Raw genomic sequence first — 19,607 nt, 5'->3', positions numbered from 1 at the left:
GAAAAATAGCTTCCTGATATAGTCCTAGCTCCCTCTTTAAAGCTGACACCTAGAACATACAGTTTATCAATTATACATGAAGCCAGAATCCATCTTCTGTTGGCAGCTTGTTTGGATCCGGCCCGAGCCCTCTCAGTGGTGAAATGTGTCTGGGAGCCCCCATCCCTCCTGTCGCCTTTTTCCACTCGCAGCCTGTCCTTAAATCAATCCCTTTTTAGGCCTGAATTTATTTTTCCTGTAACAAATCTGTCTTGGCAAATGATGTCACATAAGCGGGGAGAATGACAGCCTGATGTCTATGCGGGGAACATCAACCTTGCTCCAGCAGCCTCCTCCCAAGGTGAGTAATCATGCTGAGGAGCGGTGCAGTGTGTGGATGCCAGCCAGAGTCCAAACAAACCCAGAGTCTGTTGCTCAAGATAAACAAACCAATTAGGGGAGAGGCATGTTATTCCTCAGTTGGTGGGATATTTGCTAGATGGAAAATAATCAATGCATTCTTATTTCCACGGGGTGCAGCCGAAAAAGTCCTGAGCAGAATAAAATCTAGGCGGAGAGCGAGAGTAAAATTATTCATTATAAAAAATAAATAATGGGACTAAACTAGCTACTAGTCATGTAATTAATCCATGCAGGCTCAGTGGAGAGAGGAGAGCACAGAGGGGAAGATTCATCATAGCTTTTCGCCCCTCGCTCCCAGGGATACATGCCCTTCTTGTGTGGATGAGTCAGCTTACATCTTCTGACAATTGTGAGCCAAGGGCTTTGTCAAAAGGAACCACAGTTATTGTTTTGATTGGTTCCCCCTTGTTATGTTGGGAGCGCAAAATGCTTTCAAATGTGATTGCGCCACAGCATCTGAAAATAAGGCACGCACATATAGAACATCAAAAAGGAAGATGTCTGCTTTTTATTTACCGAGGACAATGATTTGGCACTTTGGCGCTCTCCCTGGCCTCTCCTCCACACACTGGAACAAGCAGCCCTATCAGTAATTGCAGGGAGCGGCCCCGTTGGCCAGCCGAAGCATTAGACGACTGGGCTCACGGTGCATGACATTCAAGCAGGCCAATAACGACGGACATGCTAATCAAAGTGGTGCTGGCCTCCCGATCACAGTGCGACTGGAGGACTTTGCCCGGTCGGAGTGGATGTGCAGCTGCTCTGGCTGCATTTCCACTCTGCCCCCCCAGGGCCCGGGCACCAGGCTAACCACTGGCACAAGATGTTTAGATGCCGGAGAGGAAAAAAAAAAATGGCGGAGGCTAACAACGCCACACATGAAAAATAAATCACAGCCAGCTTGTTAGCATGGCAAGGGGAGAGGGAAAGAGGAAAAGAAAGAGACAGACACAGGAAGGGGAGGGGAAAAAAAAGAACTGGGTTAAGAGATTTAATGTGCTGCTGAAAATCTGACACTTGCCAGAGGTCCAAATGTTCCACCAGAGCAACGGCAGCCCTGCTGGCTAAGTCTCTATAAAGCCTCCAAAGCTGCTTACAATATACACTTGAGAAACAATAGATAAGGTCAGAGTACTAGCCTATGTCTGAGTGGGACCATGTATGAAAAATAAACACTTTCCCACTGCATGTGCTAACCCCAGACATGCTCACTGAGACCCAGGCAGGGATCAGTTCTGCTGCTGTAGTGAAACTATTTGTCGGTTTATCGACTAAAATAATAAAGACTATCGATTAATCAGCGTTTTGCTGCTTTTCTTGTGTTATAGAATTTTCTGCAGAAGACAAAACATCTTCGGTTCTGTGAACTAGTGAAGGACATTTTTCATATACACCTTATAACTACAAAACAATTTAAGTATTAAATTAAATTAAGTTGGATGAGAAGATAGATTTCACTGTCATATCTGTTCATTGATTATAAAGTTCAATCGGGATTAGCTTCGCATAAACACTCGGAGAAGGGGGACACAACTTGTTGTTTTTACACTTTGGCTTTCATTCAACAGACAGAAGAAACTCCTGTGTACCATGGACTAAGTTAACTAATAGCACTACATAATGATGAAGACCAAAGAAGAGTCTTCCACACCATGTCCACCATGCACTGTTTACACAATACATTAGCTGTGGGCTACATGTAGGCTAGCTGTAGACAGCACTATTGTCATATTACAGTTATTAATCTAACATAATCACAAATCGATACATTACCTCACCGCTGTGCATAACTTTTGTCCACAGGGTCGCCAGAATATACACAAGTTCCTTATCTATGTTTCCTGAGGAGGTCAATAGGCAAACAATTATGGGTGATACTTCCTGTGCTCGATGGAGCTCACGTAAGTAACGAAGTATTGTAATCACTGATGCACCAGTGGCAAATCTGAGGCTTTAGAAGTGTTAGCTAAGTGGGCTAAGCATAATAATAGTGTTGGTTTTATTCACTCTATAAAGTAAAGTCACCAGCTTAAATCTGTATGAATGAACAGTACGGCGTACCAGTCGCTCTAGGAACGAGGATTGGTGACCTGTTACGATGGAAAACGCCTTTGCTGGTTAAGTGACTGGATGAACTGGAAGTCGCGGCTAAATTCGCACAAGGTATCATGGGGGCGAGGAATAAGGTGGACAGCTGCTTAAACTCACCAAAGCTCTAAACTGAGGTCACATGATGACAACCGAGAAGACCCCATCCACTTAAGAAGAATGTAAGACGTGAAAGAAAGCTCCAGGGAAAAGCTAGTAAGTGGACCTTGACTTAATATTTATTTGCTGGTCAAATTCTTGATATATTTACATCCCATGGGGATTGTCTGCCAGCAACAATGGAAACAACTAAATGGAGAGGGAATTACAAAGGCTATTTAAGAAAGAAAAAAAAGTTGGCCAGAAATAGTATGAAAATTGAGGTGTGATATCATTAAAATCTTGAGGATTATAACTTAAATTAATGAATGATCAAATCCGTACAAAATATTATATTATCCTCAGAAGTCATTAGTCTCCTTTAAAAAGGGAGAGGAAAAAAAAATACTGGCAGTTTACAATGGACCCAGGCCAAACTGGCAGAAGGAAGATATGCACAGGCTTATTACAGACCATAAACAAATTACAACGACATAAAAGGGAAAAATGAAACCTTGCAGAAGGAAACAATTCTCAAAGAACAGTGTCCAGCATCTGCTGCACAGCGATGCACATCTGTGGTGATTCTTTGTCTGAGGAACTGTCAAGCTCACTCGACTGCTGCGGATGGTTTGTGACGAGGAGAATATTCCAGCAATATTTATCCAGTCGAGGCTTTATGCTCCAGCGTGATAATATAACAGCGTCTGACACTTAACTCTACTCCCTATCTTTGCCCAGGAGACACACTATCCTAAAGCGTCTGCGGTTTCATCATGTGAATCTTAATCAGATACTTAGCCAGTAGAGCAGGTTTTTACTCTCCCTGGTGAGAGTATCAACACATGGCCATCAGGCACAATTCACGGCCGCAAAGTGGCTATTTATTTTCTGCTCAGCATTACTTGACAAATAATTACTCAGTCTATTCAATTAAGCCGTGGAACTCGCACAAATGGCCACAACATCCCAGTGTAGGACTGAAACATTATTCTCCATTTTACAACTTAGTCTCATGAATAAAAAAGCGTGCACACACACAAGCTTGGTGCTTTGATGCAGAGGGAGCGAAGGGACAAGGTGATGGAAAGTAGAAATATCATTAAGTCTGAACTATTTCATCCCTTTTACAGCAAGGCAGGAGGAAAACAGACTTGTTGCCGGTGGAGCAGATGCACACAGTAATCTGGGGTGAAAGGACATGGTGTTTTCCCTGCTGAAGAAGAAAAACTGTTTTTACAAGGTAACGTGGGTGTACAAGGAGAAAGTCACTGCATGCTGGCAGAGTAATATGGACTACAGCCTGGAAGCAAGCCAGAGTCCAAATATGTGCCCCCGAGCCCCCACCCCAAGAGGCAATTACTCAAGATACAGTGGATTAAAGCATTTTTTTCCTCCTGTTGTTGTTCAAATTAGGATGCTGGAAATAAAGACTCCCAAAATAAAAACCAGCAGAGCCCCTGCCAACTTTTAAGTATTTCCACACACATATTTCCAAACAAGAAATAAATAAAAATAAAACACACAAATACAGAAAATCTAAACCAAAATAGATGCAATTCAGTGTGATGAGAACTTCTCCTCCATAATAACAAAATGAGGTGATCTCTGACATCCTGTAAACTTTCTGCGCAACGCTTCTCAAACAAAGCTGCTTCTGCAAAACTTACTGTGTTTATATTGTAGTTAATCAAACAAATAGACGATCAACAGTGGGAACATTAAGTACGTTTAAAAAGGTACTGTACAGTACAACTCTGACGTAGTTGTGTATTTAATTGTACACTACTGTATATATGTGCTCCATCGCATTTCAAAGGGAAATATTAGACATTTTACTCCACTAGCTATCACTAGTTTATTTATTACTAGTTTCTAACTATTACTAGTTTCTGATGTTAATCAGCAAGCTAAATTAAAAATCATCAGTAAAAATAATCCAATAATAATGTGCTTTTATGATAATATGACCAATCTGCATATTGTGTGTTTTCATCGGTGATCAATTTTTTTTATCTGAGGTAACCGTGCGTTTCATGTGGTCGCCTGTTGATTTAACTTCCGAAAGCAAATGTGACTAAACATAAAGTGAATACCACTTCCGCCTTAGTCACACGAGTAGATTTTCATTGGCAGTGCTGGTTTCCTAAGAATGATGTCAGCAACTCCCATGATCCACTTGCGTCTTTTGTTTTGCTTTGACTGAGAGACGCCTATTGGGCCTTACAGTTCATTTTCCAGACTTTTCCAGACTGGGAGTATAAGAGGCACTGTACATGTGATACTGTCAATTTCCCATTTTCTACTTACACTTCTTGACTTGCAGGACTTGATTGAATCTTTGTTTTTATTTTTTCCTCTTAGTATCATAATTGTTATGCAGATATACTGAGGCAAATTCCTTGTGTCTGAAAACCTACTTGGCAATAAATCCAATTCTTATTCTGAACCAGAGCCGTGACCCATGTTCCCTCAATCACTACTCACTCACTATATTATCAATAGTTTACTTTATAGCTGTCATAGGACTTTTTAAGAGCACTTTAGATGCAATAATCCCATAAATAATTCTACACATGGTGGCCTTCAATTACAATTAAACGCAGGACTTTTACTTTTAATGGAGTATCTTTACAGTGCAACATATTACTTTTACTTCAGCAAAACATTTGGAATCTTCTTCCACCTCTGACATGAAGAAGTAAAACCAAATCAGGAGTAAGGATAATTGTAAACAACCTAAATAAATCTCACAGATGAAAGCCACAGGATGTCTCGGCAGCCAGCGTCGTTTGGCCTCTCCACCCTAATTTGCCACGCTCCGCCCACTCAGGCCTGCAGGGCTGCGTAGCTGGCTGATCCTCCAGCAGGGCCGGGCCAGCCCATACGTCCCACTGGCACGGGACGCCCCGCCGAGAGCCAATCACCAAGCCCGCACTCCTGACAGCTCATTACCACTCAATTAGGCAGGTGCACCTCCACGCACAGCCTCCTGACAAATACAGCCCTCCCAGATGCATGTTTAACATTCGAGAGAATTATATAGTGACAGCAAACACTAAACGCCTCACCCTTATCACTTGATTGCCTCAAGATTTAAATCCTATAATTGGCCCAGGCCAGCGGGAGAAAAAAAAAAAATAAGCCAATAAATATGATGCAGTCGGCTTGTAATTGAACAATTATGAATTCATATTCATAAGACGCTTGCTGGCAATTACAAAATGCCATCTGATTAGGCACAATTTGAAATGACATTGTTCCATGCTAAAGACACTGTGGTGTCAGCCTAATAAAGAGAAGACACATCATAGCAGTTGCTCGCCCACCGACATGACCTCCAGAGACGGGAGACATGCTGACACAGTGGCTTGGCCGCTGACGGACGGGACTTGGCACCCGTCGCTCTTTGTCCCCTAAAAACCTACCGCTCACACTCGCTCGCACAGAAAAATAACACCACCGAGGGTTGACTTTCAAATTTTTAACACCAGTGGGCACAGATTGTGCACATAACAAAACACAAGCAAGGCGAAAAAATGTTGATCCCTTGAGAACAGATTCTAATCAAGATGAAATGATTTACAAATCTATTTAATAAGGCTTGCCAGAAGTCAAACTTGGCATGTAAATGCGGTGGGGATTAAATTTCATCGGCAACCAAGACTGTAACTGATCGCCTGCAGACAAAGGGGGAGCCTGCCAGTTTTTTTCCTCCCCCCTCCACTCCTCTTCCCTCCGTCCCTCCCTCCGTCTTTCTCTCCACTGCCTGCATTTTGCCTCGTGATCCCTCCCTGGCTATGTGGAAGGACAGGGGCAGTGCAGAGTGGTGCAGTACAGAGTGGAGAGGAAAGAGAGAAAAGACAGAAAAGATAGGTGGGGAGGGGGGGAGAGAAGGAGGGAGGATATGGAGACTGAGGAAGGGAGGAAAACTGGAGATAAAGAGCAGTAGTGAAAGGGAGAGAGGAGGACAGAAAAGAAGGACAGAGGGAAGAGGAAGCTCAAGGTCAGCGTGAGGACAGTGTGGTCCTCTGAGTTGGACAGAGACACAGCCGCAGTCACCTCTGTGCTAATCAGCCCTTCGGCTGGCTGATGAGATGTCAGTTAGTTGTGTGTGTGGAAAACCTCTCCCTTCGGCTTTTTGGCTGCAAATTGCAGGGGCTGGTGGGGTGGAGTAACAATGTGTGTGTATGTGTGTGTGTATGTGTGCCACTCTGGAGTGTAAGCAGGCTGACGTGCTGCTTGTGGTGCCAGTATTGCGCTTTTTTTTTGCCCTCCCCTTCGCCTCGTTTCCTTGCATATTATGCTACGGTGACTGAAGCTGAACTCAGCTTTCCCCTGCAGTGAGGGCAGGAATACAACTGCCAATTAATGCTATATGCACTGTGCCAGTGTTAACAGTGTGAGGCATTCGACTTCAAGTTGCTGCGCTGTTTGAATGAAAAAAAAAAAAAGGTGGTGCTAGCTGTTTTCCTCGGGCGTGGCTAACCTAACAGGGATTGCGCCATTAGCTTAGGGCGTAAACGAAACAGCGTCCGCAGCTGTGATCAGGTTTGTGACCTAACAGCTCTGCAGCTTGTGTCTCATTGGGTGAGTTTTGTGTATCAGGCCAGTTGGCAGAGGCGAGTGTCTCCTCCGTCTATCCTTGGGTTATTTCTGACCATCTGTGCCCAGTCATTAACAGGCCTTTTCACAGTCAATTGTCTTGTTCGTCTCCCCTCTTCTTCATCTCCGTTTCTTGCCATGAGATGGACCAAGTGTTTTCTTTTTTTTCCCCCTGAATGTAAATAGCATAAGTTAGCAGCGGCTATTTTATTAGCTGGGGCTAAGGAGAGCTGTGGAGCCATAGGTTAATTCAAAGTGGCATCATGGAGGATGCATCAAGCAGTGGAGATCAAATTACAGGGCAAAGCGCTCAGTGCTAAGAAAAACAAGCCAGTGGTATGCTGCAGAATGTGTGCGTGCATGCTGTGTGTGTTTAGCAGCAAGTGTATGTGTGTCTGAGAGACTGGAGAAAGAGAGAGAGATGAAGAGGAGGGGGGGCAAAGGAGACAGCAAAAGGAGAGGAGGAAGAGGAGGGGGGTGTCCATAGAGGGCCAAGGGGGATGGGGATGGAAGGAAAGAGGGAGTGAAGGGAAGGAGGGGGGAGATGAGGCTAACTGGGCCAGCACGCACACATCACCCCCACCAATTAGAGTCACTCATCTCCCCTTCACACAATACATCACCCTCCATTTCTGATGTTTACAATCGTCGGGGAAAGAAATAACTGTAAACATCACTGCAGCAGCGATGGCATTCAACAGCAAAAAAAAAAAAAAAAAAACAGAAGAAGAAGAAGAGATATCCTCTGCCTGAAATGCATTTAGCCATTCCTTCTTCCCCCTCACGCCTTTGTTATTGGTCTTTGTGCAATGATTTGCCTAAGGACCCAGATTTCCTAGCAACAGCCTGCCACCAAACATTTGGCAGGAGTTCAACATTCTCTCTCTTCCCTGCTCTGCGTCTGCCACCAGCCCTGCTGCTGCCGCTGCTGACGCCGCCGCCGCCGCCGCCGCCGCTGCTGCTGGATGAGCCAGACTGGCTGCAAGAGCCCTCTAATAATTCTGTTTTCATCCAATCACACCACATAGTAGCAGGCACCTTGAGAGCCTCTGCCAGGAATCATCAATCACCTCTTTAACACACACATGCTCCGACAAACACACGTGCGAGCGAATAACATGCTAACATACACACATGCTTTTTTTTTCTTTTTGGTAATTACATTTACAGATTAGAGTGTACAAGACTGTGCATACCGCCCAGCGGACGTTTAATGAAAATCAACAAAGCACATTAATACACAGCAGAGGTTGGTACAGTTAGAGAGAGAGGGCGAGAGAGAGGGAGAAAAATGTACAATCTGGCTGTAAATTGGGTAAATACATCTGAGTGCTCTCGACAAGGTTAATGGAGAGAGGAGGCCTTAGTGAACACCGGTCTAGACACGCCACACAGTATTAAGTGGGAATAGCTGTGGCAGTGTATCTGGCTAAGTACTTTAGAAGTGCGAATGGGACTCTAATAAAGCGAATGATCCCCCTGTTTTGACAAAGAGGCCCAGGAGGGATGCTGGAAACGACGTTTGAGATTCCAAGCACTGACAAACACCCATTTGTGGCCCTTCTATTCCCCTCCTCAAATCCCACGGAAGCTTTTCCCTGCGCGCAAGACTGTCGGATGTGGGCAAAACCCAACTGCCAATTTGCAGAGGATGTGCTGTGTTTGCTAATGCGAAGCAGAGGCTAAAAATGAGACCACACAAACTCTGGAGGATGGACTCACTGATCTGCTTTCTGGCACAAGCACTGACGGCTTTTTTGTGTCTATGTGTGTGTGTGTGTGTGTGTGTGTGTGTGTGTGTGTGTGTGTGTGTGTGTGTGTGTGTGTGTGTGTTTGTTTCTGCGACTGGGCGGCTAATTATGAAACCTCTGTCATTATTGGACTATAGTACACTCATGTTTAGAGGGCTTGTGGGCAACAGGAGGAGCATTGTGAATTTCACTCGGGACAATAAGCCAAGGAGTTGATGGCTGGGCTGTAATGTTGATTTATGCCGATAATGAACTGCTTAAAGACGTGGAATGCGGTGCAATTTCAGGGATATCATCTTGACTTGAGATCAGACAAAATGTTGATCTGCCTGAATTAAATATAATCCCAAACAGTGAAACATGAGCATGGCAGGCCATCCTACTCCAGGAGCTGCAAGTGAAGACATTACCTCAGTGGTGCAGCTTAAGTGTGTGTGTGTGTGTGTGTGTGAATGCCTAAGAGCACATCTGTCCTCCTCAATCGGTGTGTGTGTGTGTTTTGTCTGTAAAGGGGAAGATTGTGTAGGAGGGGGTAAAGCAGAATGAACTTGAATAATCAATTTTCACACTTTCACAGCACCTGTTGGCTCGTCTTCACGTTAAAAGAAATGAATGAATGCATTACATGTAGAACAATTTCACACCGTGCTGAAGCTTCGCACACAAAGACGAGGGGGGAAAATGGAGAGAATAGAGCTGTATTGTCTCAATAGGTAACATAGCTCATTTCACTCGACAAAGGATGAATGGATATATTGACAATGCAGAAGGCGCGCTGAGGCATTTCCTGAATAAAGCCTCTTAACATTTTGTCCTCTTCTGGCAATAGAGTTGGGGAACAGTCATTCTGAATGTAGAGGGTCTCACTTACCGCAATATAATAGACCTTGGCTTTCTTCACCAGCTCCCAGTTGCTGTCCAAGTCCAGGTGTTTTTCCTTTTTGTAGCAGTTTGCCGCTGCCAGGTTAGCAACGAGGGACCTGCCGAGACAGACCCCATAAATCTTCCGCCTCGCTTATCATCCATCTTAATTTTGTCTCAAAAACATCCCTAAAAACACTCGGGCCCCAGACTTTCCTTTGTTCTTTCACGATATAAAAAGGATGATAATGCTTTCTCAGAATGTCTGAACCAAGGTGAAATCATCTTTATTTATTTTTTTCTTTAAAAGAAAAGGGTTATCTCAAACACCCCCCCAAAAAAGAGATTGTAATAAGCAGAGGGCTTTTCAAGGCCAACGATGAGCCACCTCCGAATTATTTGAATTACCATATCACCTGGAAAAGTGGTCCATTGTTAACAAAAAGGTGGAAAAACAACAGAAATGCATTACTAAATGAACACTTGAGTTGAGTAGTGAGTGGTGGGAGCTGGAAAGTGAAGCAGGTGGCATTATCTTAACATAGCTCATTAGCCAGTCCTTGTGCGCTGTCGCTTTATGAGCGGCCATCAAAATGAGTGCGACCATCATCGCTACTTAGGGGAAAACTGTTACACGACCATGTGACGGGAGGGTGCCGCTACAGGAAGAGATCTGTCCTCGCATGGCAGGAAAAACTGCTCACAGTGGTTAGCATGGTCAGCTAACCACATTCATCCACTTTGTTTCCCTACAACAGCATATAATTTAGGTGCACCTGATAATACACTCGGATTTATTTTCTTAACATACCACGCAAATGATTGAAAACAGGAATAAGGTGAAGATAAATGGTTTTCTGCATTGAAATCACAGCACATGCAAAAAGAAATAACCTCAATTGTTTAAAAATAAACTGCTAAATTGCGACCAGCGAAAATGTTCAGTCGCTCTTGACAGATTTCAAATTAGTTGCACCCTGGAGCCCTGATTACAGTTATTAAAAATTGACTTTTTTTTAAATCTAATACATCATATGGGTAGGATTTAGTGTAAGGAGCTTGTTAGCAGTGCTAAATGGTATGGTAGGAAACACCAGGGTTACCTTTGGGGTTGCAACAATTAGTTGATTGAAATAATTATCAACTACTTTGCTGATTTGCTGCTTTTCTTTGTGATTGATGACAGTAAATGAACAGTCTTTGGATTTTGGACAAAAGAAGCAATATGGAGACGTCAATTTGGGCTCTGGGGTATTGGGATGAGTTTTTCACAATTTCTTGACAGATTAATTGATAATTAAAATATAGTTGATGGTTAATTGCAGCCCTGGTTCGCTTACAGACTAAATTCAGGTGAAAACAAGTTACAGAAGACGATACAAGATCTCTTGGTCGTTCATGCACCCAAAAGTGCGACTCAACATTTTCAGATTTACATTTTTCAGATTTGTGATTAAAATTAAGATTACAATCACTTACATAATGTGTTAAGAAATTATGTAATAATGTCTTATAGGGTGCACCTAAATTATGTGCTGGTGCGCCTCAGTGTGAAAAGTTAGCTACACCACTGCTACTAATGTAAAAAAAAACTAAAATTAAAAAAAATGCTGACGCACAGCAAGTTATTTTGGGCTGCAATTATCAGACAAGAACTCTTGGAGGGATCTCTCAATTTAACTCCTAGATTCAACATACAGTATCTTCACAGACTGGGACTCAAATTGTCAGATGGAGTAAGGGAGTTACATTTTTTTTTTTCTTTGAAGACTTGCACTAATCAAACCTTGGGGGCTGTGACATACTGCCTCCCAATCCTTCAAAGCCATCACCCTTCCAATCTGGCCCTGCCGGCGACCTTTCCTCTGGCCTCCTGAGCTGTCTGTTAAACACCTGTAAGAAATATTACAGCACTCGTCTCCCTGAGCACGGCACCTGACCTTTTCAGGTGTCAAAGCCCACATCAAACAAGCCCACTAAGACCATTCAGTGGGCCGGCTCCCGGGGCGGTCGAGGTCCAGTCGTTGACTGACTGACAACTCCAGTAGCAGCGGATGAAGGGCTGCAGAGGAGGGGAGTGTTTAGAGAAGGAGGTTATTGATCCACACCTGGTCTATCATGAACTGGAGCCCTCGCTGTTAGTGATATATGTGTGTGTGTGTGCGCAGGCTTTGACCTCTGCTGTCTCAGACGTGCTGATGATGATGCTAGCGTGAGAGTCGCCAGAGAGGCTAAAGCCCCTTTTACAGCCGAGAAGGCTGACAGGTGAGAGCTGGGATAGCCCAGCCATCTCTAACACATTGCTACTGTCAGCCTATAGATGGATGACAACCCACTGGGGCGGCAGAGACTGAGTGGGGCCCTGGAAAAAACACACTCAAGCTGTTCTTTTTCCTTTTGATGTGTGAGCCGAGCTATGATTCGCTGTTATGGCTCCCAGCCCCGAGGAGTCAACTGCCTGCCTGAGGATGTAAAAATGAACCAAAAGGACTATTTCAAATCCAAGCTAGAGGGTCATTTCTTGGTCAAGGGTGACTGAAAGGTGGCTAACCTATTGTCCCCGGTGATACAGGCTGCACAGGTACCGGTCGGCTCCTCGTTCTGTTCGTAGTAATGAGCGTCGACGTGGGCTTCTTCGGCCTTCTTCTTCAGGATCTCCCCAAAGTGGTCGGTACCGATGCACCCGAAGAAAGTAGCCACCTTGTGGGGCTTCTGGATCATCCACTATGAAAGATAAGATAAAAAAAAACAGCAGTTACAGTGAGCTCAGTTTACAAAATATAAGTCTGTTTGAATGGTCAAGTTCAGCTAAGGCAGATGGCATACAAACTGTAGCTTCACAGCAAACATACTGCCTGTGATATATGAGGGCTGCGAGCTGTCGTAAACAACCCGAGACCAGTTCCACTCCACATAGAGGCACTATTCTCATCCAAGCACTCCCTTATCCCTGTGTGCTAAAAACAGTCTCATCTCCTTATTTACACAAACCCCATAATTCAAGGCTCCATCCTACTTATGCAAACACAGGCTCAGTGTGTGAGAGTGTGTGTGTACCTGCTACCACAGGACACTCCCCAAACAGCTCGTCGGCCATTTTTTTGGTCACGACAGTCCTGATGTACTCAGTGACTCTTACCTGATGAGAGAGAGAGGGGTGGGGGCCACTGCTCAAATTCTACAGCGCTCAGGTTTAACCTCCAAAGATTTATTGACGTACAGTACGTGCTGCTGTTTGCTCATTTTATTGCAGCCTCCTGTTTTGTTGCTGACGGGGGCCCCTTGTGAATGAGATGTTGCTGCTTTTGGGGATGACCTGTATATGTGTGAAATTAATCATTTCACGCGACCAAATAGCATGTCAGTGGGGGAAGAAAAATGCATTTTCATCACTCGTCCAGAGATGCTCCCCCCTGTTTGTTTGGGTTTTTTTTTTTTTTGCCCTGACTGTCTCCAGGTAACTAGTTCAGATGGAGAAAATAAATAATCAAATAAAAGAGAGAGAGAGAAAAAAAAAACAAGGGTCAGATGTGTTTTGAAACCAACCACCACAGCCAATTTACAAACACAGCTGATCTGGGAGGGTTTTGCGGGCTTTCACTTGGTAAAACATCGGGCCGCAAATAATGATTACTTTCACTATCCATTAATCCCTGTGGTTTTTGATGAAAAATCCCACATCATAATTTCTCATAGCCCAAGGTGATATCTTCAAATTGCATGTTTTGTATTCATTTAAGAGTAAGGCTGGGCTCAGACTACAGGAGTTTTAAAACCTTAACCGTTTTTTTCAATCACACATATGGAGAATCTCCACAGATGTTCCACGCTCTAATCTTAAACATGCACACACCATTTGACAAGATGCAATCGGGGGAAATGCACCACCTCAAGTGATCTCTCTCATGTAGTCTCATGGAGCAGCAGATGTAAACAAAACAGCGACAGTAGCGCAACAACTAAGGACATTAAATTAAAATCTGGACACAGTGTTGGAAGTGGAGCCCCGTTTATTCCTATGAAAACTGCTCAATGGCACATGAAGACAAAGTGGCTCGACTTCCCAGCTCTAAAATTACCTGGATAACTTCCAGTTTAGCATCTTGAATAGACATAAAATGATTTAATCTTGAAGCTCTTCTAGACTTTCCAAATTTTATTGGACCAAATGGATCAAATTATGTCAAATAAGTCATTTCGCAGGGGTTGTGACGCTAAAAAAAAAGTATACACGGCAGAGGGAATTTCTCTCAAGTTCTTCTCTTTGTTCGTACAGTTATGTGTCTTGGAAGACATGTTATATAGTCAGTCATGTTCCTGCCACTTATGGACAAGCATTCCCTCCCTTTCAGCTGTCTAACGTACACATACAGTGGCTTGTTGTTGTTTTGTGGTCACCATTTCATAAGTCCTCTCATTCACTTCTCCTTGTAGACCTTTCTCTCTCATTGGCTATGGCGAAAGTACTGCCGTAATCATAATAATCCAGATTTTAAAACCTAAATATAACATGTTTGATGTAACCGGGGCAGCCCCAATGAGTCTGCAGGCACCTCGGGAGGTCTACGACTGGATCTGTAAAACAGATCATCTGGGCCGAACTTCAGTAGTGGCCAAGGTCCCACACCAGATTTCTCCTGTGATTGTCGAGAGGGTCAAATCAGGATTAAATCGACCCGAAACTCCTGCAGTGTGTGCCTGGCAAATCCTTGTGATTAGTAGTAACTGCAAACAGCGTTGGGCATCATTAATTTGGGACTTATCCAATCCAATATCAGTATTATGTGCCAATACTGAAGTAATTCATATATTTGATACTAGACTGAGGTCTGGGATCCACGTATTGATCCAGATTCCATAGTCTGATGGGTTGACTGCCAATTTCCTACTGAACTCTGTGAAATTCTCTCATGACTTTTAAACTCATGTACAGAAATCCTTTCACCAGTAGTTGATAATGCCGTGCACTTGATTTCTTAAAGTTTCTCCAAACATTAAAGGAGTTGCTATAGCAACTTGCTCTCCTTCACCTGTTTGATTGTAAAGCCTATTTGACCTACAGTTCAAATACATTCCTTTCAAATTTAATGCAATTTTTGAAGACTTTTTGCTCTTCTACAAAAATGTTCTGTATGGCTTACTACAACCGCCTGTAACCTTACACATAATGCCAACAACAATAATAATAATTTCCAAGAAAAAAAGGGAAATATCCAAAGTCAGGTCCAGAACTGGATTAGTGGATCTCTTCAACCTATAACCAATTATCAAAATGATTGTCCACTGATTTTCTGTCATTGGACCAATAAGTTAATCAACCTGTCTGTTCAGCACTAGTGCCAGCAAAATGAACAGTAACGATGCCACATATGCCTGCTGTATCTTGGTCCATGAGCAGGCTTACCACGTGTCAACTTGAGTCACGGTTCAGTCATCCAGCTGTGGACCCCCACCCGCCCCTCCCCACCTGGCTGAAACACACACAAACATGTGCAAACACGCACGCGCAAATCCACAGCGAAAGCTGACAGAAGCGAGCTCTTCTTCCCTAACCTCTTGCTGGAGGCGCCTCACACTTATCAAGGTCACTGGCTCGGGTACACGTCAAGTCCTATCTGATTTTCCCTTCGCCGTGATGAGCTCCGAATCCAAGGTTAGGAGCTGCGGGCTGTAAATAATGACAGCGCGGCCCCTCCATTTGCAGGCCTCTCAGGTGGGAATAGAGAGGGCCACTCAGGGGCCCCGTCCCTCTGATGACAGCATGGTGAATCACAGTGGAACCACCGACCTCGCAACCATACCCCCACCCCCTCCCACCTCCATCTGAACTCTCCTGCCTCTTCCACCTCCTCTCCCTCTCTCCCTCTGACCGTCGGCTGTACTCTCACTGCCAGCTCAGCTTGTCATTTTACAGGGTCATTAACAGACACACATACACACAAAGATGTGCATGAGTACACAGTGCACCCACGCAGGGAAAAGGCTGATATACACACACATACAGAGAAATCCTCTCTAGTGCCACAGCATCAAAACTCCCTCCCTTCCCCAAAAGCCCACCCCTGCTTTTGCCAGAAGCTGCTCTCCTACTCCAATAAACACAAAGCAGCAATAGATAAGAAGAAAATGTCTTCATTATGAGCATGTTAAAAAATGTATCTTGCAGGGGTTTTTTTCCCTCCTCTGTGGTGCACAGGAGCGGGGAGTTATATCAATTCATTTCCATCCCTGGCACCCTGCAGACAATCCCTCTCCATTCCCAGATTATGTGAGATAATACCTCCATTATGACAAAAGCGCTATTCGCGGGGTCGCAGAGAGGTCAACCAACCCTGCGCTGGGTATTCATGCTTAGTCACATCCCAATTATACCGCAGTGGCAGAGGCAGAAATTGGCAAATGTACATCAAGGCGCTTCATTACTGAGGGCCGCTCCAGTGAAATTAAGCAGCAGATGAGACAGAGTGAGATTTGCCCCCAGGCGGCATGTTAGAGACAGAGAGGAGAGAGAGGAGGTCGGGAAGAAACAGGGAAGCTGAATTAACAGATTTTTTTTCTGAAGGTGCTGCGAGCTTGTATCATGCACAGCAGCTCATGTATATTTACTTAACTAGGGAGAACGCCAGTCCCCAAAGATTAATAAGTTCCCATGATACACCGCAGCGAACGATCTCGAGGTGCGTTTAGATAAGGAAGGAAATCTAATACAAACAAGCGAGAAAAATATCCCTGAAAAGCAGGGGGGTAAGAAGCTGAGCAGGCGTACTCGCTTAAGGCAAAGTGATGATAAATATACATTATGTTAACTGTAGAATAAGTCTGCCATCTCTTTCTGTCTGGCTTCCATTTATCCAAATAATCTCACCCACCCTTTCGCTGGCCCCCGGGGGCCCCAGATAGCTATTAATTATGACATCTCATGGTTGCAAGGAGCCCCACTTGGGGAGCTGACCTAGGCCTGCTCCTCAACATCCAGCAGCTGCCACTCTTCACTACTGAGGCAGCCGCTTCGCGTGGCAGCTTCCAGGAGGGCAATTACAGAGCCCAGATGAGATGAGCCGGCTGAATGTTTGGGACTTGAGCGCTCAGACTGCCATTAGCACTATAAGCTATTACATTCCCTCTTCTTCTGCTTTTTTTTTTTTTTTTGCTCCCCTCCCCTTCTTCCGTCTCCTCGCTCACTTGCTGCTGTATATTGATGAAGTGGTAATGGGACCTCTAGTTAGATATTCCTCCTGTAAAAACATTGTCTTGTTTCTAGTCTCCCTCCGGGGTCAATGTATTCTCCCGGAGTTGCTGGGAATCATTTCTGCTCTATTAATGATGCAATTCCAATGCAATTCAGACCTACTGAAGACGCTGCACAGTGGGCCTTTGTGGGGAGTTGATAGATGACGCTGTGTGTTATCCTGCAGCTCGACAACAAAGTGGCGCCTTCTGCACATCACCGGGAAGAAGCTGCTTGGCCGTCACTCCAGTTTCCACCCTCTCACACTCCTCGGTTCATCCTTAAAAACAAGGATGGAGGAGAAGTGTCCATTCTCCTCGCTTCACCTCACCAGCGGGGTCCTCTTGAGAAGAACATGTCCGTGCCTAATGATGGTCACATTAATTATAGGCTTATCAACCCCGGCAAAAATTCAATAGGGCTATTTATAGAGGCCTAAAATAGCAGAGGGCGAGGGTGCTGCACGCCGGGGTGGCCTCTAACTGCCTGCTCTCGCTCCACAGCCTGTCTTTTAGAGCCAGGGGTGGAGGCTGATATCCGTGTTTCTTTTTACTGTGCAGTTAAAAAACAACTAGCAAACATCTGTCCATCAGGACCTGTCATGGCGAGCGCTTTTATATAAAGCACTGCGGAGCGGAGGGCCTTCACCACGAGCGCTGACATTGATGAGGTCTGGCAGCTTCCATTAAATCACTCTTTCCTGTAAAGTGCCGGGCATCAAAGCAACCGGCCGAGGATTTTTCACTCAATCAGGTAACACACAAGCCACCCCCCCTCCCTCCTCCGTGTCCTCTCAGGGGCTGGAGCCTTCTGGTCAATAACTCCAATCAGTTCAATTTCATGCACAGTTAGCCATGTTGGGGTGCTGGGGCACTGCTCGCGTCGGGGTTGCATATGTTGTTGTCGCTGTTGTTGTTTTTCTTTAATTTTTTCTCTTCCCTGGGAGGGTTGATAAGTGGGGTGGGGACCTGCACTGTGTAAAAGTGGAGACTAGCCAGGGCTAGCATGGCTGTTTTAACTCTGCCTCACCAAAGCGGGCTCCCTGCCAAGCCATTAAAAGTCTCTGTGCTCTGCTTCAGTGACACAGCTAAAAGAATAGAGAGCAGGCGAGAGGGAGAGCTGTAAATGATCAACACGATAATGAGCTGATTATCAGTCAAAGGCATGGATAAGCTCTCTCTCCAGTAATTTCCTTTCAGATCAGTCAACCACATTCTCCTCTCTGCAATCAACACTCAAAGGGGAGGCATAGCATGTAGCCTGATGGGAATCCGGCCCAATATCAGCTTCAAATATCCAGATCCTCGTTGTCTTCTGATCAGTTCCTGGCGCGTCCCTTGCTGACACAACAGCATGGCGGGGAGGCTTGTGTATCGCCACTCTCAAGTCTGCTTTTGTAATGGCTGTTTCACAGTTGTCATGCGGCTTTAGGCTCTGGCTGCAGGACAATATAAAGCTGACTGACGCTTTAATGATGTTCAAATATACTGTACAATCTGCAAGTATTTGGACAGTGACTCATGTCCTACCGATTTGGCTCTACTTCAGCATTATATTTGAAATTTAACAACCTGTCTGATGTTAAAGTGCTGAGTCTTGGCTTGAAGGAACCCATGAAAGTGGGACTTTAACAATTTCATATTCCACCTTTAGGCATTTCCCATCAAATTAAACAGATCCTGATAGGTTAACACCTTGATTCTTAAGTTATCTCCAACCACAAAAAAACTGTTTCTATGGGAATTCAATCATATTAAGGGAGTAATTAAAAAAATGTATGCATCGTTTGTTTGAAGGTGTTTCCTGTTTACATTCATTCCCAGTTAACAATGTAGGGATTTGTGCCAGTGCAACCAGATGAAGATGGGGATACATTTTGTCATTAGTAAGTCATTTTGCATTAAAATATTGCACAAATGCAAATCAATTTCCATCATCTACTGTTATGCAAATAGACTTGACGCCACAACAAGATTACATAATTAATCGAGGACCGCTAACTTTGATGATGGCTTTTCAACGCTGATTCCCACTTAAGATGACATTTATATTATGCATGTGATCTATGCATACTGTGTCACATTTTTAATCAGCCACGGGGGATAGAGAGGGGCTGACATAAACGCACAGGGATGGATATTTTACATTGCACCTCTGCTCCCATTATTCTTTATTCCTTAAATTTCTGATGGAGGCATGTATTGTAGGAGAGAGTGGAAACGAGATGCATGTGTTTTGACTTTGTTTTCGCCTTTATTAGGTATCTGACAACAGACAGACACCAGGGCACCCTTCCAAACGTTTTACCACCACCAAGGTGGTTATGATTTCGATTCTGCTTGTTTGTCAGCAGAATTACAGACAAACTACTGGCCTGGTTTTCATGAAGCTTGGTAGAGGGGTGTTGCAGTAACCCATTACATATTGGAGCTGATCCAAATCAGATACAGAAGCGATTTTTGACTTTAACCAACATTGCAAGATCGGGCTTTTGGCCATGGCAGAATAAACGGCATACATCTTAAATTACAGTAGATGGTTTAAAGTTAAACTGGGACAAAACAGACTATTAA

At 44.3% G+C, this 19,607-nt stretch overlaps 1 protein-coding gene across 3 annotated transcripts in view; it reads right to left on the bottom strand.

Moving 5' to 3' along the window:
* Window positions 1-19,607, bottom strand: part of LOC141015348 (adenosine kinase-like) — a 112,642-nt gene that overhangs the window by 53,419 nt on the left and 39,616 nt on the right. For all 3 annotated transcript variants that reach the window (XM_073489385.1, XM_073489387.1, XM_073489386.1), the window contains 2 exons: window positions 12,358-12,530; window positions 9,817-9,925 (listed from right to left, as the gene is read on the bottom strand). In XM_073489385.1, the coding sequence (XP_073345486.1) occupies window positions 9,817-9,925; window positions 12,358-12,530 (282 nt within the window). The remainder of the gene's footprint in view (window positions 1-9,816; window positions 9,926-12,357; window positions 12,531-19,607) is intronic.

This window comes from Pagrus major, chromosome 20 (assembly GCF_040436345.1).
Source record: "Pagrus major chromosome 20, Pma_NU_1.0".
NCBI classification, from domain to species: domain Eukaryota; kingdom Metazoa; phylum Chordata; class Actinopteri; order Spariformes; family Sparidae; genus Pagrus; species Pagrus major.
The sequence above is the reverse complement of the archived record's forward strand: the minus strand, read 5'-3'. Positions and strand labels throughout refer to the sequence as shown.